Source organism: Haliotis rufescens, unplaced genomic scaffold, assembly GCF_023055435.1.
Source record: "Haliotis rufescens isolate VD_foot unplaced genomic scaffold, xgHalRufe1.0.p SCAF_8, whole genome shotgun sequence".
Lineage (NCBI taxonomy): Eukaryota > Metazoa > Mollusca > Gastropoda > Lepetellida > Haliotidae > Haliotis > Haliotis rufescens.
In genome coordinates, this window is record NW_025964372.1 from 16,628,934 (window position 1) to 16,655,181 (window position 26,248).

At 40.3% G+C, this 26,248-nt stretch overlaps 2 protein-coding genes across 2 annotated transcripts; both read right to left on the reverse strand.

Annotated features, from left to right (window-relative positions):
* Positions 1 to 32: 32 nt before the first annotated feature.
* On the reverse strand, positions 33 to 10,378 carry LOC125376974. The gene is made up of 5 exons (XM_048389723.1): positions 10,325 to 10,378; positions 10,040 to 10,223; positions 1,427 to 1,738; positions 653 to 833; positions 33 to 108 (listed from the first exon to the last, which is right to left on the reverse strand). Exons 1-5 carry the CDS (start codon positions 10,376 to 10,378, stop codon positions 33 to 35), a joined length of 807 nt encoding a protein of 268 aa, XP_048245680.1.
* LOC124144811 (paramyosin-like) lies at positions 9,875 to 26,248 on the reverse strand. The gene is made up of 4 exons (XM_048389358.1): positions 26,179 to 26,248; positions 12,496 to 17,043; positions 10,400 to 10,702; positions 9,875 to 10,223 (listed from the first exon to the last, which is right to left on the reverse strand). The coding sequence occupies exon 2, from the start codon at positions 17,038 to 17,040 to the stop codon at positions 16,030 to 16,032; it is 1,011 nt and encodes a 336-aa protein (XP_048245315.1). The 5' UTR covers positions 17,041 to 17,043; positions 26,179 to 26,248; the 3' UTR covers positions 9,875 to 10,223; positions 10,400 to 10,702; positions 12,496 to 16,029.

Sequence of the window (26,248 nt, forward strand, 5' to 3'; positions counted from 1 at the left end):
AAGGGGCCTGAGAATCTCTTATAAACTCGACATTATTGTCCCCCCACCGCACACACATAAAATTCCCCTTCCACAAGACACTCTTCTCCTTTGCAACTGGCACATATACTAGATGGGACAAACGTTGTTTTTAGGTTTCACAAAACCAAATGTTTTCCCACAAAATAAATATAATAACGTTAAATATTTTTACAACTAAATAGGCATTAACAGACATAACATGTTCATGTATGCACATTCCGGCCTTAAAACTATTATCAAAACAAAACATTTTGCTTGCTCAGCCAGCTTCTTTCCGAGTTCAGGAATCTGAACACACCACTTCCGCACAAAGTATCACTGCTTGGAAATGTGGTCACGAATTGGTCATATGAATTACGAGATGGATGTACGTTAACTAAAACAAAAAACCTTTTAGTTTTGTTTCTGACATTCTAGAGTATTTCTGGATGATTAATGCTAAAATTGCAAAACCAGAAATTCTTGACTGCTCTAAAAGCTTACTTTCTTATTGGCACACAACTTTTGCACATAATGGAAAAAAAAGTATCATAATATAAACCTGAACTCGATATTCTATGAGAATGTATTGACATCAGCTCGTATTTGCCGCAGAATAATGTGTATTATTTGAAATAAATAATAACAATACCTTTTCCCGCCCAGTTCATCTGTGGCAATCTCTGAAGGGGTATCCGGTAGCTTCATTACAAGCTTATAATCGGTCAGCTTCCGAATGGTAGAGTATGCCGTAATCTTCAACATGTATATTGATTTGCCAGCAGACACGTACAAGTAGCCAAGGTGCATCTGCATCCCTCCAATGGCATCCCCTGAAAGAGTAATGATATTATTTATTACTCTCCCCTTGCTACACTGTTTACTCATTATTCATATGCGATATGAGAATTATTAACTCTTTCCACTTTAGTTAATTTCTCCTTTAGAGACCGGCCATGTTTCATTTGAAGAGAACATGATTTCGTAATTTGGCAGCATGTGAGAACTAAAATATCAGAGCGCGTTGAGTTCTTTACACATTAAAAGCCCTTTATATACTTTTTACTTGAAAATGTTTCTGACGAGCGAAAAATATATAACCACTATGACCTGGCAGAAGGAGAAGATTATACAGCTACTGTTTGTTTGTTTGTTTGTTTGTTGTTTAACGCCGCACTCAGCAATATTCCAGCTATAAGACGGCATGCTGTATATAATCGAGTCTGGACCAGACAATCCAGTCATTGAGGTCATGAGCATCGATCCACACAAGTCAGCGAGCCTGACCACCCGATCCCGTTAGTCGCCTCTCACGACAAGCATAGTCGCCTTTTACGGCAAGCATGGGTTGCTGAAGACCTATTTTACCCTGGATCTTCAGTGGGTTTATACATCTATTGAATATATTGATTGATCATATACTTACAGTTTGGAGGCACCAACAGGCACCGCAATTTTCCAAACAGCTCCCCAGCACATAATTTGCGTGGCTTGTGGAGATGAAGGATAACAGTTGCAGAGGAAGCTAGCAGACCAACAGTCACAGGCTCTCCTCGACGACTGTAAGCCGCAACTTTCGGCTTCCATAAATTGGTCTTTTCACTGCTTTGGTCAAACAATGCCATCTTGACTTTCATGCCCCTTTCTTCTACGGTCCATCCCCCTGGCGAAACATGTGCACTTAATAAGCGTGGTGATGCTTTCTTTTTGACGCCCTTGGAAGTCTCAGTCTTGGTTTCTAAAAAGGAAAACCAAGCACTGACGCGTATGATATATACTACTCAAACAGAGTGAGTGAGTTAGTTGTCTTTAGCGCCGCTTTTAATAGTATTCCAGTTATATCACCAGTTATATTAATGTGGGAGGAAAGCCCGAAGTGATGCAGGTCTCAGACGTTTACCACATCAGTGAAACCCACGAGCTAGGGTATGGTGCTGACATACCTAGAAACATCGGGGCAAACCGGCATTCGAACTATCAATCATAGGGTTTCTGGCGTGCCCAAGGGACGCAACTCTGCACAGCAAATCGCGGCGCCTTAGACGACTGGGCCACCCGTGCCCCTAAATAGTTGATGAAGGAAATTACATGACATATGATAGACGTATATGTCATCATCATTACATTTCATAGAAGGTCTAATCAAAGCGAGAGATTAACAATACAATTATTGATTGCAGCGTAAGCTTGAACGCTGATACACTAGAAGATCCGGGGTATAATAGGTTTTCAGCAACCAATGCTTGTCGTAAGAGGCTGGCTCGCTGGTTGATGCACTCATCGTATCCCTAATGCGTAGATCGATGCTCATGATGTCAATTACTGGATTGTCTGGTCCCGACTCGATTATTTACAGACCGCCGTCATATATACTGAACAACAAAAGTTCCTGTGAAATTGAATAAGATTTAATGCAAAGTTATGTTTTTACCAAATCTGAAACAATTTCGTTTTGCAACAGATAAAAGACTCCTGTAAGTGTTCAAATGATTTAATTTGCCATACTGACTTCAGAAAAATGCGTGATTTCATAAAAAACATGAACATGCCAAAATGTCATATTACAAATCAATAGCGTGTGTTTCCACCTCTGGTTGCGAGGCAAGCAACACATCTTCGTCTCATGGAATGGACAAAGTCCTGTGGGATATCTGTCCATATCTGCTGGAGCATGTTTCGAAGTTCCTGGAGTGTCTGTGGAACACCTGGTTGAAGTCGAAGGCGCCGATCCATCCTATCCCACATGTGCTCGATTGGTAAGAGATCAGGGGAGCGAGCCGGCCAGGGGATGACATTCACGTTGTTCACGAAGAGATGCCTGAACAAGTCGAGCAATGTGAGGCCGGGCGTTGTCATGTTGAAAGGTAATGCCTGGGCCATGACGACGCAAAAACGGTAGAATAACAGGGCCGATGATCTCGTCGCGGTAGCGCTGTCCATTGTGAATTCCCTCTACCACTATCAAACGGGTACTCTGTCTTGCTGTAATCCCATCCCCATACCATAACGCTGCCGCCCCCGAACCGATCTTCTTCCATGACACAATGATTGACGTAAAGTTCACCTCGACGTCGGTACACTCGAATCCGTCTATCGCTGTGTCTGAGGTGAAAACGAGACTCGTCAGCGAATAGAACTTGTCCCCACTGCATGGCCGCCCAGCGTAGACGCTGTGTGCACTACTGTAGACGTGCTTGGCGGTGGTTTCCTGTCAAAATGGGACGTCTGGCGGGTCTTCTGGCGACAATCCCTGCACATCTGAGGCGACAACGTACGGTTTGTGAAGATATTCGTCGAAGGCCAGGGATGCTTCTTACAGTCACTGTTGCTGGCTGGAATCGATTTCGTAGGTTTGTTGTTCGAATCCAGTTGTCTTGTCGATTATTGGTTACGCGTGGCCTGCCACTCCGAGGATGGTCTCTGGCTGCATTCGTCTGTTGCCAACGTTGCCATAAACACCAAATGGTGTTTCTGTGGACGTTAAATTGTCTTGCAACATCACGATCCTGCTTCAAGCATGACAATGGCTCGCAGACGCTCATTTTCGGACAGGCGTGGCATTGCGTAATGTTGAAGAATTGCGTAATTTTGTTGTTTTTCTGAGTGTTGGTTGTCAGCACGATGCTAAACAATGCACATGGAATCCCGCTAACGCACATGTTTTTATACCCATTTTTGGGTAGTGAAATGCATGGGGCTTGCATAAAAGTCAACTTTTGCATGGAATGCATGCTTTTCTGTAGCAGTTGCGTTTTTGTGACTTGAATCCATATATGTACTACAATATTGAAAACCAAACTTTACTTGTTTGAAAAATACACAAATATATTGGTGTCACATGAACTTTTGTTGTTGAGTATAGCTGGAATATTGCTGAGTGCGGCGTTAAACAACAAGCAAACTAACGCCGCACTCATCAATATTCCAACAACTGCCCAGTTGAAGAGACTGGCATCATTTGCTTCGCCATGGTGTAGATTCTACTAGTCGTGCGTTCATGTTATTTGGGAAAGAAGATTGTTGAAAGTTTATTTGTAGTGATTGTCAGCGGCAACACATGATTGAAACGCTCGTTCTTTAGAAGGAAAACATTACTTCTTTTTTGACACTCCACATCTACTCATCTATACTCACAAAATAAGAAACGCATACGTTTGTAGAAATATCGTTATTTTGACGAAATTGATCTAGACGGTTTTGAATTACACAAATGTGCTTTAAATTGTTTCTGGAAGGAGTGGACTATTTATTGAACTATTCAAACACGATACGCAATAAAACAAATCACAAGGAATAACCTATATTCCTTAGGTATCTATTCTTCCTATTTTGTGTTTAGAATGTAAACACATACCAGACATGTTTAGAGCTACACATTTGATGTTTTTGGTCTGAATACATGAAATGAGCTATCGTCTCAGAGCCAAGACAACCACCTAAACACAACATCCATTTACTCTAAACATGTTTAAATATGGTGCATATCATTTTAGGTAATATGTTAAATTACGATAAGATGTATAATATATATTGAAATTAGATGTGCGAAACAGATTGACTGGTATTTGCATAACACAAATACCACCAGGACTTACAACGAACTTAGTACCATATCGACATTGAAATGTTAAAATACCAAGCTTGTTTAATGATGACGAAGGACATTGACATTTATGACAACAGCCTCCGTAGCACAGGCGGTAGCATGAGGGTCTACGAACCAAGAGGTTGCAGATTCGTATCCCGCCCGCCGAGGATAAACAATAGTTGTGCTGTATGGCTCAAAGTTTGTCTCTCGATCATGTATGAAACGGAAGATGACAATGATAGTATATCTGATTACTACGATAGATCCTTGACATTTTATAGTATAGTATAGTGGACCACAGAAACAAGTGATTGATATTATGAGCAAGGTACCACGTCATCAGTGTACGAAAACACACTACCAGACCCATTAAGGCGTGGGAGCTACATTTGAATGTGTAAATGAGGGATTAAACTCTTGGCTACGCCTTCGACTCCGTCAAATATGGCGGAATAATCATAAACAGTAATTTATCCTGTAAAGAAAGAATCATGACGTGTTACTCAAAAGCAAAAAAATGTGTTAATTCACTACGATCGCTCGGCCTAAACAATTCCGATCTCCACCCAGTTGCGTGTGTCAATATATGGAAAAGAATGATTTTATCTACAAACTTTGATGGATGTGAATAGTTACCAGCCTTAAACGGTAAAGAACTTGAAATGGTTGAATGTACACAAAACTACTTTGCTCGCTATATACAAGGGTTTGGTGAAAGACACCCAACCGATTCGTCTATTTCTAACTTGGGAATGTGGTCAATGAATGTCTACATTGATAAATGTACACCACAATTATCAAGAAGGCTCTGCAATAACGATTGTAACTCAATAACAAAAGATCTATTTTGTGCTCACATTGCTACCAACGCTATTGTCAATATTAGCCGCCCAGTAAGCATATGCAACATCCTTCTATATACTGCTAAAAAATACCATTTAGATAACTATATCAAAGAATATACTGGTAGTGGTTCATTCCCAACTAAACCGGCTAGGCGAGCTCTTGTGATCAGACGTACATGTATATCAGAGAATGAACAGTACAATTGGAGAGAGAGACTAGCACAGATACCAGATCTTTCACGGTACCATAAAATCCATAAACGGTTACAAAATCATGTTCTTTATAATCTTATGTATCTCTATCCACATTTAAGACAACCCCTGCAACTTTGAATTAAAATCGGATCAAGAGCAAAACTGTCGAAAGAATGTAACCATTGTAAAAGACATTAATATGACTGTGATTGCCATATTTTACACTGAAATTTTTTTATGCCTGACAGAAATCATTTCCTCTCGTGCCTGATTGATAAACTTGATGTTGATGTCTATGTGAAAACAGATATGCTTGACGACGATGATATGCTTTCATTCTTTCTGGGTGCAGATGTCCATGACTTGACTGACGAACTTGATTATAATACTTGGCAAAGTCTTTCTGCCACTTTATATGGAATTTGAAGAAAAACCTTATGTATAGCTACTAGATACCCATCTACTCACAAAATGTACATTGTAAGTTGTTTATTCATAGGACTGTATAACATGATTTCATTTGTATATAGTCAAGTAATTTCACTGATGTATTGTAAATAATGTATTTGCCTTTCGGATTCAACTCTGGAGGAAATAAAGAAATTTATTCATTCATTCATTTAACGTTTACGACAGAAAACACATCAACTCATAACACAACCAGCGACACCTAACGTCGGCTATGTTTAGATGTTAGGTCGGAATGTTTCGAGTGACGTGATTAAACTGAAGCCAATTATTATAAAAACTAAAATTAATGTAAATGCTTCTTTTTGCTGCATGGGTATTATGGATAATACACACTGAACGGCTGATAAACCGTGACGGAGTTAAATCATAAAACTACCCATTTTAGTTGTATTTTATCATGTTCAAAGCCAACTTTGTCTCTTAACGTCAGGGTACAGGCAATTAGGTGGAACATCCCGTCAGTTGGCCCTGCTCGCGGATTTTTAATTTACGGCACCTCTTATAACAGGGGTCTTTTATAACCCATCTCTAATATAACACAAGGTAAGTCTTAAATTGAGCATTTAAAAAAAGTTTGCTCTACCCCCATGTGTAGAGTAATAAAGTACAGTTTTGTCCTGAAATATTATAGTTAAATCACGAGGCCCCAGTCAAGATTTCAAAAAGTGTTGTTGTAGACAGTTGGAGTACCAGCGACACCTAACGTCGGCTATGTTTAGACGTTAGGTCGGAATGTTTTGAGTGACGTGATTAAACGGAAGCCAATTATTATAAAAACTAAAATGTAAATGTTTGTTGTTGCTGCATGGGGTTATGCTATCTGGTAGCATCACTATTATGATAGTGCTTCATAAGCATATAACATAGTGCTCATGATATAGTCGGAATCGTACTATCTGCTCTTAGTAGATATTTCTTATGATTATGCAAAGAATTGTGTCGCTTTTATTTACGGCTTTTCTGAATACAGCAAGGGAAGTAAAACTAAAATGCGTGCGTGCGTGTGAAGTGAGTGAGTGAGTTACAAGTTAACGTCGCATCGGCATTATTTCAGCCATATAGCGACGAGAACAAGTTGATATATATACGAGTGAGCAATGAATGCAAAGTTACATTAAAACATGTTGTGGTATAACAATATCATTTATACAGTTTTAAAACACGAGCTATAGGCCACCAGCAACCAAAGCTAGGCCACCTCGCTGGGGACCATGGGGACGGTGCCTCTGCTTCCTGCACGATACCCCAGCAGGATTAACGTCATCACTTTAGCTACTGGTGGTTGTGGATAATACTAGCTAATATTAGAAACTACTCAGCAATCAGTTGGCTTCAAACAATGGTTATTGACAGTTACATGGATGGCAGGAATTACGTGTCGCACACGGGGACAATAATTTGACGGTACTTCAACCTGCTGGACAGAGCCTTCAATAATGTCAGTACCTGACTTCCGTTTCCAGATATAACCAACAGCTGCTGATATCTCCATCAATGTTCTCAACTTCTTGCCATCTTTCTCTGCTTTTATACCAACACATTTGTCATCCGCCATACACCGCGCAGCACACAGGATAAGCTGAGCAGCGTAGGTAGTAGTCAAAGAAGGGTGTTTCTCTGATATCGAACTGAAGACACTCGAACGAAACTGAAGACCATAATTGCCCGTTTTCTTGTATCGTGGTGTTCCATAATCCCCGCTGATCTTCCGCAGGACAAGGAGACAGAGTACCCAAACCAACTGTGCCTTCATTAGAAAGTTTGTGAAAATATTCTCGAGGTGTTCAACGAGTCCTCTGGCACTTAAATTCAAATAGGGTGAAACAAAAGGGCAAAATAAAGATAGTATTTCAACTAATAATTAATTTTAAGTTTGACATTTTGACGTCTCATTTCACCCGAAGAATGTCAGTACAGTGATATCCCTTTAGTTGTAATTGATTTTTTAAACCGTCTTTCGAAACATTGACAGGTACAATGTACAGTGTATGTGTCACGTTCATTGTAAATCATACAGTTTGGTTAAGTTCAATAGCATTGGAATGTTACGACCATTACGTTTTATTAAATGTATTTTTTTCAGCGTTTGTCCCCTTTTGTGTTTCATTGTCTATAACCACTATATATATATATATATATATTTACAGCACATTCACTTTGCGCACTGAAAAGAACCTACACCTCCGTTTACAGATGACCAGATGGTGGAAACACGAATATGTTCATACACCGGAAGCACAAGTGTCCAAACGTGTGGTGTTGCGCTGGGCAAGTGGCTCACTTCAAATGTGCCTTAATTGACCCAGCAGGGAACGAGTACGTGACACGTCAGGTGGAGGTACCAGCCATCTAGCGCCTGAAGACAGCATGGGTTGTATACTCCCGAGGGAGCTGAGAATGATAACTGAAATGCAGTAAATATTACTGTGTTTTTTTCTATTGTGATGTTGAGATGCAGATTAAACGATGAAAACAGTTTCAGGTGGACAATTGACTTGCCTTTGCATGTGTCTGTAACGTGTGCTATCGGAGGGACAGGATACGCTCACCTCTTTGCGAACACCTGGTATTATCACTATTGGAAAGTAATTCATAAATCAGCGTAAATTCATCATCTTGGACGCGACGTTCACTATTCACCTCACCTCACCTCACCTCACCTCACCTCACCTCACCTCACCTCACCTCACCTCACCTCACCTCACCCCACCCCACCCCACCCCACCCCACCTCACCTCACCTCACCCCACCCCACCCCACCCCACCCCACCCCACCCCACCCATATAAAGTGATGGAGTAGATACTTCTGGGGTATCATGCAGGTTGCAGAAATACTGCCCAGTACCGTGGCCTAACGTGTGTTGCTGGTGATTTATAGCCCGAAATCTAGTTTGCGTTGTGTGATTGTAGACAACTTTGATACATAGATCTATGACAAGTGATGATTTATTTACTGTTCGTTGCAGGAATAACTTGCACGTGCAGTGACATTAACTCTCTTCGGAGATAATTATCATTTAGATGTTTAACGGTCTTCCTTGCGGATGTATTATTCATATTTGTGCGACCCAAGTCAGTGAGCCTGAACACCCGATCCCATTCGTCGCCTTTTTACGGCAGGTATCGGTTTTGAAGACCTATTCTATCCCGGATCTCCACGGGTCGCCGTTATTTAGAATTGAATATTGCTGAGTGACGCTTTCAACAATAAACAAAGAAACAAATCATATCCGTGTGCATGGTGGTTATAGGTGGTTATAGGGTATACCTTTCACTGTTGAAAGGCGGATTTTGATATCATTTCACGAGTTGTAAGATAATTCATATAATACAGGCGGTAATCTGTTTCTGACGCTCCTTTAAATCGCACCATTTTAGCATCGAATCGATGCATATTTTGTCTATTCATGATCGCAGAGGCGCATTTATACATATCACAACACCATGAGTGTGACAGATGGAAAAAGATAATGTTTTCATGATAACAAACTACAGTAAACTACGTTTATAACGAACACGCTTATAACGAACTGACCGATATGATGAACTTATGTTTTAGTCCCCGGCATGTGTTGAAAAATGCCCTTTATATGCCTATAACGAACTACGGTTCTTATGAACTAAAATTTATGGCCCCTTTGAGTTCGTTATAACCGTAGTTTACTGTAATTTGGTTTTGGTTCTGTTACGTGTCGATTCCCAAATTGAAACAACATGTTGACCTAGAACTCTGTACGTAAAAGAATTTAGTGTGAAACCAACAACCAACCAACAAATGGTATACAATCATTGTATTTCAAAATTAACTATGTTTACAAACCAATACAAATTACTACACAGCAATTACAATGCCAGTATACAAAAGAGTGGTAGTACAATATTCAATGGCAGTATCAAGTACAAAATATGATGAAAGTGGTGATATCAAAACGAACAGACCATCACACATATTCCACACAAATATGTGTTTGAAGCGATCCCTTGTCATGTGTTCCGACACAAGAGACACGTCCTTGTCCAGCGTGACGAGGACCAGTTGCCCCAGGAGACACACCGAGAGAGGGGCGGGACACAGCATCTCCTGCCAGTTCATGTGAGGCCCGAGGACCAACATCATGTCCTCCTGAAATCAACAACAGTTGAATGTTAACTTAAGCGTTTTTCTACATGGTTTGGTGGTGCCCTGTGGGGATTCTGGGGTGGAATTTGTCCCCGGGAACCTACGCTGGTCGAAGTAAGCGACTCAATGAATCGGGTGGTCAGGCAGTCACAGTCCATATTCAATGTCAAAATAATTACCTTGACTGCGTTCTTGACGTGTTAAGGAATCTGCAGTGTCAGCAGCCGTATTTGATCCATGTTTTTGTTGGCCAGGTTGAAAGCATTCCATCCCTCATCAGCAACTTGAAGGATGCTGGTCCGCAGGGACTCCGGGTACTCGGTGTGTTTGAAGCGATCCCTAGTCATGTGTTCCGACACAAGAGACACGTCCTTGTCCAGCGTGACGAGGACCAGTTGCCCCAGGAGACACACCGAGAGAGGGGCGGGACACAGCATCTCCTGCCAGTTCATGTGAGGCCCAAGGACCAACATCATGTCCTCCTGAAATCAACAGCAGTTGAATATGGCATTAGGCGTTTTTCTACATGACTTGGTGAAGCCGTGTGTGGATTCTGGGATGGAACTTTGTCCCCAGCATCTTACGATGGCCGAAAATTGGCGACTTAATGATTCGAAGGGTCTGACATGGTCACAGTGAAGTAACCACTTGTCCACTTGTCTTTTCAAAAAACAAACTCCCTTGTTCATTTTCTTTTCATTTCATTTCACCGATATGGGTTTTTTTCAAGAGAAAGGGGGCAGCATATGTTAGTATCCGTACTGGAATAACTTGAATGCGGATCAGATTGAACCAATGTATGACGTGTGTTATCTTACCAAAACGGCCTGGGTCGTTCCTCATACAATACTTGGGCAAGGCTCCATTATTTACAGGTCATGGTACTCTGCCAACGCTTTATGTTCAAAAGAGCCGAAAAAATGCTAAAACCCAACCTCTCCATAAACACAATACAGCTACTTCTCCAACCCCTCTACTCAATCAAGTACCGCCTAACGTGTCCAAGTACACCTACATGTACCTCCCCCAATACGACTACTTTCCCTACCTCCCTAAATCTACTAAATCCGAATAATACTACCTCTTCAATACAAACTACTCCGCCTCCCCAATACCACAAACTCCCCAATACCACTCCCTTCCCAATACCACCCATTCCCAAATGCCAGCATCTCCCAATAATTCCAATTCTGGCAACTCATCAATACCACCACCTCCACAAAACCAGGACCTCCCCAATACGCCTCCTCCCAAACACCACAACCTCCCTAATAGCATAACATCTCAAAACTACCAAAATATCACTACCTCCCAAATACGGATACCTCCCAGTACCAATACCTCCCCAAACCCGCTAACTTCTTATAATGCCACCTCCCAAATGCCACTGCTTAACCATGCCGCCACCTCCCAAATACATGTACTACCATCTTCCCAACATCTTTATTTCCCAGCATGTCACTACCTCACGACCTCCCTACGTCCCTAATGCCTACGACGATTTCCCCCAAACCACCACCTCCCCATTTACACTACCTCCCAATACTAATACCACCTACATACCACTACCTCCCTATTCCAACACCACCTCCTCCTAATTCCAACACCGCTACCTCCCCAATATCACCACATTCCCAAAATCGCTACCTTCAAAATAGCATTGACTACTCCCAATAACACTATCTCCGATCAACAATACCCCTAGCACTACCTCCCCCATAACAACATCTCAACAATACGCCTACCTCCGAAAACCACCAGCTCCTCAATACCATCAACTCCCCAATACCATTACCTCCAAATACCACAACCTCCCCACTACTCCTACCTCAAAATACCACTAACTCTACCAAGGCCAATACCTCCCAAATACACATTCTTCCTATTCCAATACCTCCCAACAACACAACCTCTCGAATAACAATTACCGTCTCTAGAATAACAGAAGGCACAGTGATCGTCTTAGGCTTAAGGAATTTTGAAGTAGACTTTTGAAGTAGACTGATCTGTATTTGTTTTGACCCAGTGAGGATTCCTTGTCAGATAGCTCCCAACAACCAACGGACTTAAGGGATCGGGTAGTCAAGCTTGATGACTTGGTAGATTTCGTGTCAACCACCCCGACGGGGTGGATCGTTGTTCACAATATCACTCACTGGATTGTCTGATCCAAAGTCGATTATGTACAAGCCGCCTCCATACAGCTGTAATATTGCTGAGCGAGAGATCAACAACAAACAAAAATCCTGTTTCGTGTTCTTTTGGCATACAGTACCTTAGCATCTTTCGGGCTCATCAGGTCTTTCTCTGCCTTGGCAATCGTCCTCTTGCTGACATCCGCCATGATGTACAGTGTACAGTGACTATGTCGATAAGTCATACGTTTGCATACATTTGCATACATTTTCCTCCGGCTCTCACATACGGCCGATTTGTGATGTATACATAGTAGTAACATGTGATTAGTTTGAGAAAGCTAAGGAGCCCTACTCCATGCATATTTGTGTGGCCCATAATACTGCCTGACATTGAGGCAACTTCAACCACGTACGAGTACCTGATGTCAGCTTTACATAATATAATATATAGGCTCCGAAATTACTGGAAACATTACTTGGCTTCGTGTTAAAAAGAAAATTCTGATTACTGCATCACTTCGGGTTATCCTCCCTGACGCGTTTTTGCATAACTGACAAAACTGTTCATCATTGAACTCGTCGTGGCTCAACACAACATTCACTCATATGAAGCGACTCAGCTTGAATGGTGCGCTTGTAGAGCTCACTTTAATTTCGATCTCATGGTTACTATGTATGATTCGGCTGATATGTTATATCAAATCGTGAAAACACGTTCATCATTTGCCGTCTACTGGCTTCAAAACTAATGCCTATGGTACAGTGCTAGCCCGCTGAGATACCATGCCGCAATTTAACACGAATAACCCACTCAGACACAGTGTACAGACTCCGAGCCGACCAGTCCTCGTTTTATCCCCTTCATGCCAAGCGACAGGAAGGGGCCGGGGATCGAACTCCCGACTCTCCGCTCTCCAGGCGGACGCTCTATCCACTAGCCATCGGTGGTATCGAAGCCATGTGAGACTCGTGTTTTATGCAGATATTTCAAAAAGATTAAAGAGTAACTAGCCCCATAAGGAAACGAAAAACCTTCCGATCTGTTGACATCTGGTCTTGGAAAGTACATGTTCTTGTGATATAATTTAACGTCAGACTGTCCATTCACTTTGTCCAGCCAAAGGAAGTTCTAAGCACTTCCGGTCTGATGATGTTACTTCCTATTCGGGAGTACAACAACTGCATATGTCACTCACAAGATGAACCAATACGTCACATCGTCAATTGTTTTAACACCTTCAGTTTATAAAACAGAAAAAAAATTGATCTATTCCCATATAATGTAGCACTTTTATAAAGATCGTACCTTGCATTAAATGTCTGACAAAACATATGAGTTTTTGTTTTTGATAGAGTGACATTTACTTGATGATCTAATGTCATGTTTTGCGACTAGGGCAATAAGGTATTTGACTACACTTACCATTGCTTCCTCTGTTTGATCAGGGGAGTCAGTGAAGGAAACTACACAACTACATTAAAACTTTCTTTTGGTTGGGTGTTAGTTGGTTGACAATTTGAATTATTAAAAGTAGACAAAATGTATGGAAAACAACTTCTTTAATTACTGTAAAGGAGACATTTCGGAATAGACCCTTATACAGTTGTCATGCAAGACTGTAAGATGAAGATGGTACAGAATATATATAGTAGGTGGAGGATTAACAGTAACAACAAATGCATCCTTGAGTGGGGATAACATGAGTAGGTTAAGTAATGACAACAGAAGGATAACATACTAAAACAACTTGATGGACAGAGAACAAATGCATCCATGAGTGGGGATAACATGAGTGGGGATAACATGAGTAGGTGAAGTACTGACAACAGAAGGATAACATACTAAAACAACTTGATGGACAGAGAACAAATGCATCCATGAGTGGGGATAACATGAGTGGGGATAACATGACTAGGTTAAGTAATGACAACAGAAGGATAACATACTAAAACAACTTGATGGACAGAGAACAAATGCATCCATAGGTCGGGATAACATGAGTGGGGATAACATGAGTAGGTGAAGTACTGACAACAGAAGGATAACATACTAAAACAACTTGATGGACAGAGAACAAATGCATCCATGAGTGGGGATAACATGAGTGGGGATAACATGAGTAGGTTAAGTAATGACAACAGAAGGATAACATACTAAAACAACTTGATGGACAGAGAACAAATGCATCCATGAGTGGGGATAACATGAGTGGGGATAACATGAGTAGGTGAAGTACTGACAACAGAAGGATAACATACTAAAACAACTTGATGGACAGAGAACAAATGCATCCATGAGTGGGGATAACATGAGTGGGGATAACATGAGTAGGTTAAGTAATGACAACAGAAGGATAACATACTAAAACAACTTGATGGACAGAGAACAAATGCATCCATGAGTGGGGATAACATGAGTGGGGATAACATGAGTAGGTTAAGTAATGACAACAGAAGGATAACATACTATAACAACTTGATGGACAGAGAACAAATGCATCCATGAGTGGGGATAACATGAGTAGGTTAAGTAATGACAACAGAAGGATAACATACTATAACAACTTTATGGACAGAGAACAAATGCATCCATGAGTGGGGATAACATGAGTAGGTTAAGTAATGACAACAGAAGGATAACATACTATAACAACTTGATAGACAGAGAACAGACGAGGTGGAAGCCCATCAGTCAGGAAGCTAATTAAACAGGATAGGTTTACATGGAGATGGAGATTATTGCTCAGTGAGTTCATAGTAGGCGGATAGGATGAAATAGCCTGGATCTCTGTTGATTGGTTGCTTGTGGTGGCGAATGTGGACTGCTTCAGTTAGTTTTCTTTTGATGAAATCATTGAGGTTGTTAGAGAGGAATTAAACGTTTTCCCGGTTGATGTTGTGATTGAGGGAGTTGCTGATATGGTCCAAGATGGCTGATTTACTGTCTGATTTGATGGTTGAAGCTTTGTGCTCTTTGATTCCGGTGTTCATGGGGCGGAATGTTTTACCACAGTTGCACCACACCAATGCTTGTCCACAGTCAAATCTATAAACTACATCTTTAGGTTCTTGGCGTTTGGTTGCGTTTCTGCCGTTGGCTCTTAGTACTTATCAATAAATTGTGTCTACTTTATCACCCGTCAACTTCTAAGTAATGCCTATCAAATAATTCAATTTGAATTATTGATATCAAGGATTCAAAACTGGTCATAACTTTTTCACTAATTTTTACCAAGAGTGCATCGTTACTTGGTCTACGATCGAATTACAACGAATGCTGTGTCGTCGTCAAAGCTTTGAAGACGGAAAAGGGGGGAGAAAGAGGAAAAAGCCTGATATATTTCCACACTCGATTATTCTCAAGATAAAAAAGTAGAGTACAAAATCTATTTATGAATGGGAAATTCGTCTATTGCTTGTCAGAACGGAAAGATTAATGGCCAAGCGGGCAAAAGTATTTTAGGCCCGCCTGGAGACGGGAAACACACAAAACATAACAGACGGCTTATTCGTCAGAGTCCAAACATACATTGACACTGATCTACATGAATCCAATGCCGATCGTTCTCAAATAAAACCTGATCAAGAATCATTAAGAACTTGATAATCCTCTTCACGTGATGGAGACAACAATCTTAGCAACATTGTCAAGGTATCATTTCTGTTTTCATTCACCAGTCTCCATCGTCATCATCGCAAACGGCCAGAAAAACTGGACGAGAAAGCACCTTCTTCCAGAGATCTGGTTGCGTAATGAACTCCTCAAAACTGTCAAGCAAACTCTTAAGAGGTATCCCGATCTCTGCTATATCATGCATGATGACTGTGGCATCATTTAGTACCTCTGCTCGTCCCGACACTTTACCCAGACGAGTCATCACCTTCCTCAACGCTGTCAAGGTTCGATTTTGCTCGTTAATGTCCTTCCTGTATGTAGAAATATTCTTCTGAGTCTCCTCCATTTTGTCTTCCATTTTGGTCTTTTCCATTTTACGTCGCTTGATATTGTCTTGAGTATTTTCACGAGCTTTTGCCATCTCACATAGAGTGTCTTCAGCACTGGATAAATCGGACTTAGTGGAGTCAAGGCAATGTTCTGCATTATCAACACAATCGTTGAGTGCTGTTTCAGAAACTAACAAGAGTGATGCTCCGACGAAAGGTATCCATATCGTCGCCCATCCTGCTACCCGAACCCCGTTTCTAGTTGCGATGGCGTCTTCGTAGTCAGATTGTGCCTTTCGGACACGTATCTCAGAATCTTTCACATCTGACTGAGCATTTCGAACCTTCTTTCTCTGTTCCTCGAGTATTTTGGACATAGACTCCAGTGAATCTTTCAAGCCTGCCAGAGATTTAAGAATTTCTTGGCGTCTCCTCTGCATGTTTGATAGTTCTGCTTCCTCTTCCCGACACTTTCTGGTTTGATGACGGATATGGTTTTCTAACTCACTTTCAGCCTTTGAGAAAGCCACACTAGCATTTTCTATGTTTCGTTTGACATTGTAATATCTAAACTGCAGTGCAGCAATTAGTTTGTCAATGAATTGGATACCAGTCTTGAACTGGGTCACCTGTAATCCAGCCATTAGTTTGTCAATGAACTGGAGACCCATCTGGAACTGCGACACGACCAAACTGGGCACACGTCGCTCACATCCTCCAAAAGATACCATCGCCATCTTCTGAAAAGGAGGAGCTGAATGAATTTTCAGTTGTGGTTGTGGTTCTTTCATAACTCTAACTCATGCACATGCACATGCACATGTTTCAGAAGAATTTCAGAGTTGAAACGGTCCACAGTTCACAGGACTGTATTAAAATGAGAATCAGTTATTTAGTTACAATATGTAGATGGATGATGTTGCCATACCCCTACGTCGAGGTTTAACGTTGTTACGTATGCTATCGATCTCTGCTGCTGTGACCAGACTCGACAAAAAGGATGTGATAACAGAGGATCCAATACACTGTTGACCCACAAACCACTATTTTCCAGAACATCCAGGATTGTTTTTGGAAAACCTGAGGAGAAATCATTTTCTCCAGCATTTTCGGCATCAGGTCTAGGCTATTAGGCACAAAGAATAGGCTTTACATGTAACCAGGCGGGAAATCGAACATAAGTCTTCAGCATGACGATGTTACATACGTTAACCACTGGGCTGCACCAAGTGTTTTAGTGAAGAGAGTAGTAGTTTCTTCTTTGCCACAATTACGGTACTACCAACCAATTGATCGAATTATTACCGTTAACATATGTTTATACAGTGAGTGAGTTTGGCTAATCCTCCAATCACCTAGAAACATAATAATGGTGTATCTGGGATTCGGACCCAAGAACATAGATTTCTGGCACGCCCAAGGAACGCAACACAGAGCTAACTTAGACAGATTCTAATCAATGTTTGTCAAGGTTACCCTCCAGACTCGATTACTAGACCATCATTTTAAATCGGGTTATTTGACTTTAAACCTAATTATCATTGACCGATATTACTGGTTTTCCTTGCTGACATATCTTTCTACGAAGATTTGAGAGAGCATCAAACGACTAATGCTCAAAACTTGTTTGATCAGGGTTACGGCAATCAAAACCTAAGTTAAGCTTTCAAAAGAAATTGTCGAGTGACTTTTTGCTTTTACTGTAATTTTGACAGGTGCCACTGGTGGATTTATGACACGCTCACCTTCTCGTTAAAACCTTATATCAATATCACCTCACAATAATCAGTATTAGACAGGCAAATCACATTATGTTATCATGAGTGAGCAACGCCCCATACATGACCAGCTACGATGACACACTCAGTGAGAAGTACATTGTATCCACCTGATCCCTTTATAAGTCCGTACAGCAGGCACTTGGTACTTTCAACCTATTCTACACATTGGACATCTCATGAACACAAGCAGCAAATAAGGACACTAGAGGCAGCCACCCTCATGCCATTTTATCAAAACACCTAAAGTATAACAGACCACCATACTATTCCAGTCAGTAAAAATGACTTCTCGACCTTGACCTACATCAACATATGTTTTCAAGTTGCAAAATTACCAAGTCTAAGGATGTCTCAAAAAAAATTGCAGCAGCAACTGGCAACGACTAATACAATATTCCATAATTACAAACGTTGACCGTTACCTTTGACTTATCTTGGCCAAAAACCTTTCAAGAAAAAAGGAAAAGAAAATAATGTCACTGGATCGCCTGACCTTGACATTTGACATTTGTATGGCATGTGTCGTAAGAATTCCTCAAGCCTATACTTCATAAATCCATTGCTGGATATCCTAATTTCACAATGCTTTGTTGTCAAAAGAAAGTATGAAACAACTCAGGTGACCTTGACCTTTGCCAATTGGCAACATAGGCAGATAATATTTATTTTAATAATACATCATACACAAGATGAGTTGCTATAGCCTCAGAATATTATATCATCCTTGTGATATTTTCCGAAATAACAGAAAAACTATAGAGAATCTTACCCGAGGGTCTTTGGTATCAATTATATCAACACGAGTTGATAAAAGTGGAAGAACTCTTAGACTTGCCGAGGAGTTTTTCCACTCTTATCAAAGAGTGTAGATATATTTGATTTGAAAAGACACAAGGGTGAGATTTAATTTACCATCCAACATCATTCTTCAACTGTTTCAGTTAGAAAACAGTTATAAGCAGTGTCTTAAGTGTAAAAAGTACTGCTCACAGGTTCAGTAGCAGAGCCATTAGTGATGTTGATTGTGACGTCATGGTAACCAATGACGTCACAATGGTCTGCAAAGCATTGTGATGCAATTTTATTGCAGTGATATCTATAATGGGGATATCGCTTGATCTCACCCAAGCGATAAGCGAGTGACATCACTTCCAATTTAGTTCCTTCCATGGAAGTCTGGCAGTCTTAGTGAAGAAATACAACTCTCCAATATCCTCATCATAAAAAAGCACGGAATTGTTTTATGAATGGGCAAGTTTATCTATTACATTTCATAGAGGGCTGATAAATATTTAACAGAGTGGATGGAATTTAAGGCCTGGCTGAGAAATCAAACAATTATAGACCAATTTGTCAGTGTTCCAAGGCACAATATCTACATCAATCTACTGTCAAGCATTCTCAATAAAAACCCACTTAACAGTTATAAGTTTCAACAAATCATTGACATGAATCGAATGCCAATCGTTCTCAAATAAAACCTGATCAGCAAACACTTTAAGAACCTCTTCACGTGATGGAGACAACAATCTTAGCAACACTGTCAAGGTATCATTTCTGTTTTCATTCACCAGTCTCCATCGTCATCATCGCAAACGGCCAGAAATTCAGGACGAGAAAGCACCTTCTTCCAGAGATCTGGTTGCGTAATGAACTCCTCAAAACTGTCAAGCAAACTTTTAAGAGGTATCCCGATCTCTGCTATATCATGCAAGATGACTGTGGCATCTGTCAGTACCTCTGCTCGTCCCGACACTTTACCCAGACGAGTCATCACCTTCCTCAACGCTGTTAAGGTTCGATTTTGCTCGTTAATGTCCTTCCTGTATGTAGAAATAGTCTTCTGAGTCAACTTCATTTCTTCTTCCATTTTAATCTTTTCTTTTTCACGTCTCTTGATATCACCTTGAGCATTTTCACGAGCTTTTGCAATCTCACATACAGTGTCTTCAGCACTGGATAAAGCTGATTTGGCTGAGTCAAGGCAATATTCTGCATTGTCAACATGTTCTTTGAGTGTCATCTCAGAAACTTCCAAGAGTGTGGATCCGACAAAAGGTATCCAACTCGTCGCAATTCCTGCCCCCCGAACTGCTTCTCTAGTTACACTGGCGTGTTCGTACTGCATCCTTGCCTTTGCGACACTTTTCTTCGATTCCTCCACATCCTTTTGAGCACTTTCAACCTTCTTTCTCAGTTCCGTGAGTGTTTTTGATAATGTCCCCAGTGAGTCATTCAAGCTTGCCAGAGATTTAAGAATTTCTTGGTGTCTCCTCTGCATGTTTGATAGTTCTGCTTCCTCTTCCTGACACTTTCTGGTTTGACGACGGATATGGTTTTCTAACTCACTTTCAGCCTTTGAAAAAGCTGCACTAGCATTTTCTACATGTTGTTTAAAATTGTAATCTCCAACCTGTGGTGCAGTCATCAGTTTGTCAATGAACTGGATACCTGTCTGGAACTGGGACACGACCAAACTGGGCAAATGTCGCTCACATCCTCCAAATGATACCATCACCATCTTCTGAAAAATGCGGAAGGAGCTGAATGAAGTTTCAGTTGTTGTTTACAGTTTGCTTTTTTCTTGCTGGTTGTTGTTGTTGTCATACCTACACGGAGAGGTTTTACTTATGTCATCGACCACTGGCGTTGGTTCCCCACCATTGCTTTGCTTAGGAAGTGACGTCAACATCTCAATTGCTTATATCGCTACGATCATGACTACTCGCTCATGAGTGTAATTTAATTGGACGATTATCAATGGCTTTCCTGTGATTTGAATCAGGCTTAAAACGAAGCTGTGTTAGCTGAGATAAGATACTATGAATAATTACGATTACTGCAAGGGACACAAAGATCTGGCTATAAAACTCCAACCCAAAAGAATTTTTAAATAAACAGTAACTGGCAACGAATAATAAACCACTTTCTACATTGGCCTGAAGATGACTATGACCTGTGGAAAACATGCAACGACATGTGATATGGTAGAATTTATTCAGATGCAGGCATACTTCCAAATGCCTAAGGAACTGACAAATGATATGGTCATGTTTTTAAAATTGACCTTCACCTTGGACTTATCTTGATCAAATACTAAACAAGACCTGTTCTGAGAGGTTTGATAATAACAGCTTTTAAAAGTTTGAGAAAGAAAAGATCTCACTGAGCGTTGTGAGTTCTCCTCACCTTGACCTTGGCATATACAAGGCAAGTGCCAACAGATTTCCCCATACAGCCTACGTATATTGCAGGATATCCTCATTCCATTTTGTGACTTTGCCAGTAAAAGGCCTGAAACAACTTTTCACAATTATTTCAAAGGTGACATTGTCTTTCTGCAACAGGCAACATGGACGCAGGAATCTTTTAATTCTTGTATTACCATTCGCATAACGCAGAAACACAAGATTGGTTTCGTGATGCTGGCTGGCTGGACAAATAGTCTCAGAATACAACATATCCATTTTGATATATTCAGAAAATACAAAAAAAATACCCTGCCTCTACATCTACATATATATACCCTGCCTCTACATACATACACCCTGCCTCTACATACATATACCCTGTCCCTACATACATATACCATGCCTCTACATACATATACCCTGCCTCTACTTACATACATCCTGCCTCTACATACATATACCATGCCTCTACATACATATACCCTGCCCCTACATACATATACCCTGCCATCACATACATATACCCTGTCCCTACATACATACACCATGCCCCTACATACATATACCCTGCCTCTACATACATATACCCTGCCTCTACCTCTAGAATACATATACCCTGCCTCTACATACATACACCCTGCCTCTACATACATATACGATGCCTCTACATACATGTACGTATACACTGCCTCTACATACATATACCATGCCTCTACATACATATACCCTGTCCCTACATACCTATACCCTGCCTCTACATACATATACCCTGCCTCTACATACATACACCCTGCCCCTACATACACACACCCTGCCTCTACATACATATACCCTGCCCCTACATACATATACCCTGCCTCTACATACATATACCCTGCCTCTACCTCTACATACATATACCCTGCCTCTACATACATACACCCTGCCTCTACATACACATACCATGCCTCTACATACATATACCCTGTCTCTACATACTTATACCATGCCTCTACATACATATACCCTGTCCCTACATACATATACCATGCCTCTACATACATATACCCTGCCTCTACATACATACACCCTGTCCCTACATACATATACTCTGCCTCTACATACATATACCCCGCCTCACATACACACACCCTGCCTCTACATACATACACCCTGCCTCTACATACATACACCCTGTCCCTACATACACATACCATGCCTCTACATACATATACCCTGCCTCTACATACATACACCCTGCCTCTACATACATATACCCTGCCTCTACATACATACACCCTGCCTCTACATACACATACCATGCCTCTACATACATATACCCTGTCTCTACATACTTATACCATGCCTCTACATACATACACCCTGTCCCTACATACATATACCCTGCCTCTACATACATATACCCTGCCTCTACATACATACACCCTGTCCCTACATACATATACTCTGCCTCTACATACATATACCCCGCCTCACATACACACACCCTGCCTCTACATACACACACCCTGCCTCTACATACATATACCCTGCCTCTACATACATACACCCTGTCCCTACATACATATACTCTGCCTCTACATACATACACCCCGCCTCACATACACACACCCTGCCTCTACATACATACACCCTGTCCCTACATACACACACCCTGCCTCTACATACATACACCCTGCCTCTACATACACACAGCCTGCCTCAACATACATATACCCTGCCTCTACATACATATACCCTGCCTCTACATGCATATACCCTGCCTCTTCATACATATACCCTGCCCCTACATGCATATACCCTGCCACTACATGCACACTACCTCCCTCTACATACACACACCCTGCCTCTACATGCACACACCCTCCCTCTACATACACACACTGCCTCTGCATAGATATTACACACACCCTGCCTCTACATACACACCTCCTTCCCCAGGCATGAGTTAGATAAAGATAGTGGCAGGGGGTCAGTTTTCTGTGTCTGAGTTGGGGTATCAATATCAAACTAATGCATGGTATCATACTTATTTATGAAACAGGCAAAAATCCATCTTCACGAGGCTTGGGCGTTAACTGACTATGAAAGTTCAGTTTCCACCCTTGCCAAATTAACGCCCTTGCCTCGGGAAGATGGCATAAATCCGGACGAGTAGTCAAAGTCAAGTCAATGACGTTTATTGTATCAAAGGCCATCGGCCCAAATACAAGTTCAGATAAATACAGTGGGTGAGAATTTACAGATTGGGAGATACAACAAAAATTATATAAATATAACATTCATTTAACAATCGGTGATAATCATGAGGACTTTCTAGGGTGAGGTAATTAAAATTATGAATTTCCACTCAACATGTTATTTCGTAGTTCCATCCCATGTTTTACAAATAAAGACAGTTTAAACATTACATCGGCATCATTCGATGACAAAATAGAAACAAACGCTATTCTACTCGTCTTAGATAAGAAACATTCTGGTATATATTTAGTACGTAATTCGGCATAATAAGGACATTCAAAGGTAAAATGTATTTCGTCTTCTATTGCAGAGTTACAGAATGGACAAATTCTTTGTATTCTTTCAAGTGATATATTCCGTCCATAGTTAATCATAAGTTTTGACAAGCCAAGTCTGTATTTAATATATCCATTTCTTAGGTGACTATTTGTTAAAACTGATAGATATTTTTCTGGCTCTAATAGAGTCTTAAATGTTCTGTACAAATCATAACGTGAACTGTTTTCCAAGTTGCATTGCCACTCTTGATAGAACATATTTATTGCTATTTTACGAAAATCATTTAGAAATAAACGTTGATCACCAACAGATTGGTTAAGCCATATATACCCATATCCATGTGAGAATAATAGTGTCCTAATATGAGATACCCATGTAACCTTACCGATACTATCTAAATGAAAGAGCATGTTATAAGCTTTTTTCGGAAGCCGATGTTCTGGCATACGGATGATATTAAACCAATATTTTAAACACTTTATTTGTGAATTAATGTAAAGTGGGTATCTTCCACATTCTCCATATATCATGTTATTTGGTGTTGCTATTCCAACGCGAAGAAACTTTTTACATGCCAGTAGGTGAATTCTTTCTAAACATTCATATCTTCGGTAACCCCACACTTCAGATCCATACAATAAAATTGGCTGTATTTGAGTATCAAATAATTTGAAAAATACTTTTGGAGTAATAACTCCAAGTTTATGTGAAACAGACATCATATTAAGTAAAGCTCGTTTCCCTCGCAGTGATAAGTCAGATACACATTTGTTCATATTTAGTGTTGAATTAAACATTATGCCGAGATACTTATAACCGTTAACTACATTAATTTGTTGTCCATTTAAGTACCATCTTTCCCTAAAATTTAAAGGACCCCCTTTTCTGAATACTATAATTTCTGTCTTATCTAAATTTACAGATAAATTCCATTCCTTAGTATATTTATCTAATACATTCAACTGATTCTGTAGACCAATAACAGTGTCAGATAGAAAAATAACATCATCGGCAAAAAGGAGCATAAGAAGTTCAAGGATGTCAGGATACATCTGTATACCATGCTTGCCGTTACTTGAGATTTCATAATATAATTCGCTAATGAAAAACGAAAATAACAGAGGACTCAGTATACATCCCTGACGTAAACCAGATGGGCAATCGATAAAATCAGTAACACCATCATCACTACGTACACATGACTTGATATTTGAATACATTGATTGTAGTATATTAAACATCTTCCCTTGTAGTCCAGCTTTTCTTAAACAACACCATAATTTATAACGATCAAGTGTATCAAATGCCTTTTTAAAATCAATAAAAGCAACGTAAACCTTGTGTTTACGACGTGTTAGACATTTTTTAATTGCAGCATATAATGTAAAAATATGATCTATGGTTGAATATTTTTTTCTAAAACCAGCTTGATCTTCCGGTATCTTATCTCTCATATTCGCCCAGTTAGTAAGCCTGTTATTCAAAACAGAGGTAAAATTTTTCCCCAGAACACTCATTAATGAGATCCCCCTGTAGTTGTCAGGGTTTCTCGGATCGCCTTTTTTTATGTAGAGGGACTATTTCTGAACAAGACCAACTGTTTGGAAATATTTGATTATCAAAGAGTTTGTTGAAACATTTAATATGAAGAAATGGCATAATATCCAATTGGGAACATTTAAGCATTTCTATCAGCACTTGATCGGGCCCGGCGGTTTTTCCTTTTTTTAACTTATTTATTGATGATGTAATTTCATGTTCAGTTATCGTAGAATTTAGTATGAATGCATCAATATCTGTAAACTGATTAGAACTGAGTACATTTTCATCATCTAAGTGAGGAGAAAAAACATCGTCATTTGCAAAAACCTCTCTAAAATGGCAAAGCCATTCTCCTTTCGTTATATGATTCTTCTGTCTGGGTTTGTTTTGTGATGATCTTATCTGTTTCCAAAAGCTAGATTGACTATTTATGCTTCTATGCAATCTTTCAACTGATTTCTTACGTGAAATGGATTTAAATTTTCTGCAACAAAATTTATAATGATTTCTTTGTCTACAGTACACAATTCTGTTAGCGACTGTTCTTTGTGTTCTAAATCTCCTAAGTGCCCTACGTGTTTCTCGTTTCTCTTGTCTACATTCTAGACTTAGTGGTTTTTGATTGGCAAATTGTGGATTATGTCGTATTGTACAAAGAGCCACACACATACATGTGCATGCACGTTGCTATATAACCTTGAGTGCGTTGAACCCCTAATTCCCATCAAAACACACCTCTCCATTTAAACAGGCATCATAAACGTAATACTGAACATAATACTGTAACATTTTCTCCCCACGCAAATAAAATAACTATTTGGTAGCGAGTGAGTGTACTTACGGTCTGTTGTGAAGCTAGGAAAATGAGAAATATCACGTGAAACACATGCGACTTTATAAACGCTGCTACG

Excerpts from the sequence above, each read along its gene's own strand:
- LOC125376974 (XM_048389723.1), bottom strand. The coding sequence starts at position 10,378 with ATGGACTGTGACTGCCTGACCACCCGATTCATTGAGTCGCTTACTTCG. Across the intron at positions 10,224-10,324 it reads AGTCGCTTACTTCGACCAGC|GAGGACATGATGTTGGTCCT; the intron begins GTAGGTTCCCGG and ends TGTTGATTTCAG. Across the intron at positions 834-1,426 it reads CCTGTTGGTGCCTCCAAACT|GGGATGCCATTGGAGGGATG; the intron begins GTAAGTATATGA and ends TTACTCTTTCAG.
- LOC124144811 (XM_048389358.1), bottom strand. The coding sequence starts at position 17,040 with ATGGCGATGGTATCTTTTGGAGGATGTGAGCGACGTGTGCCCAGTTTG.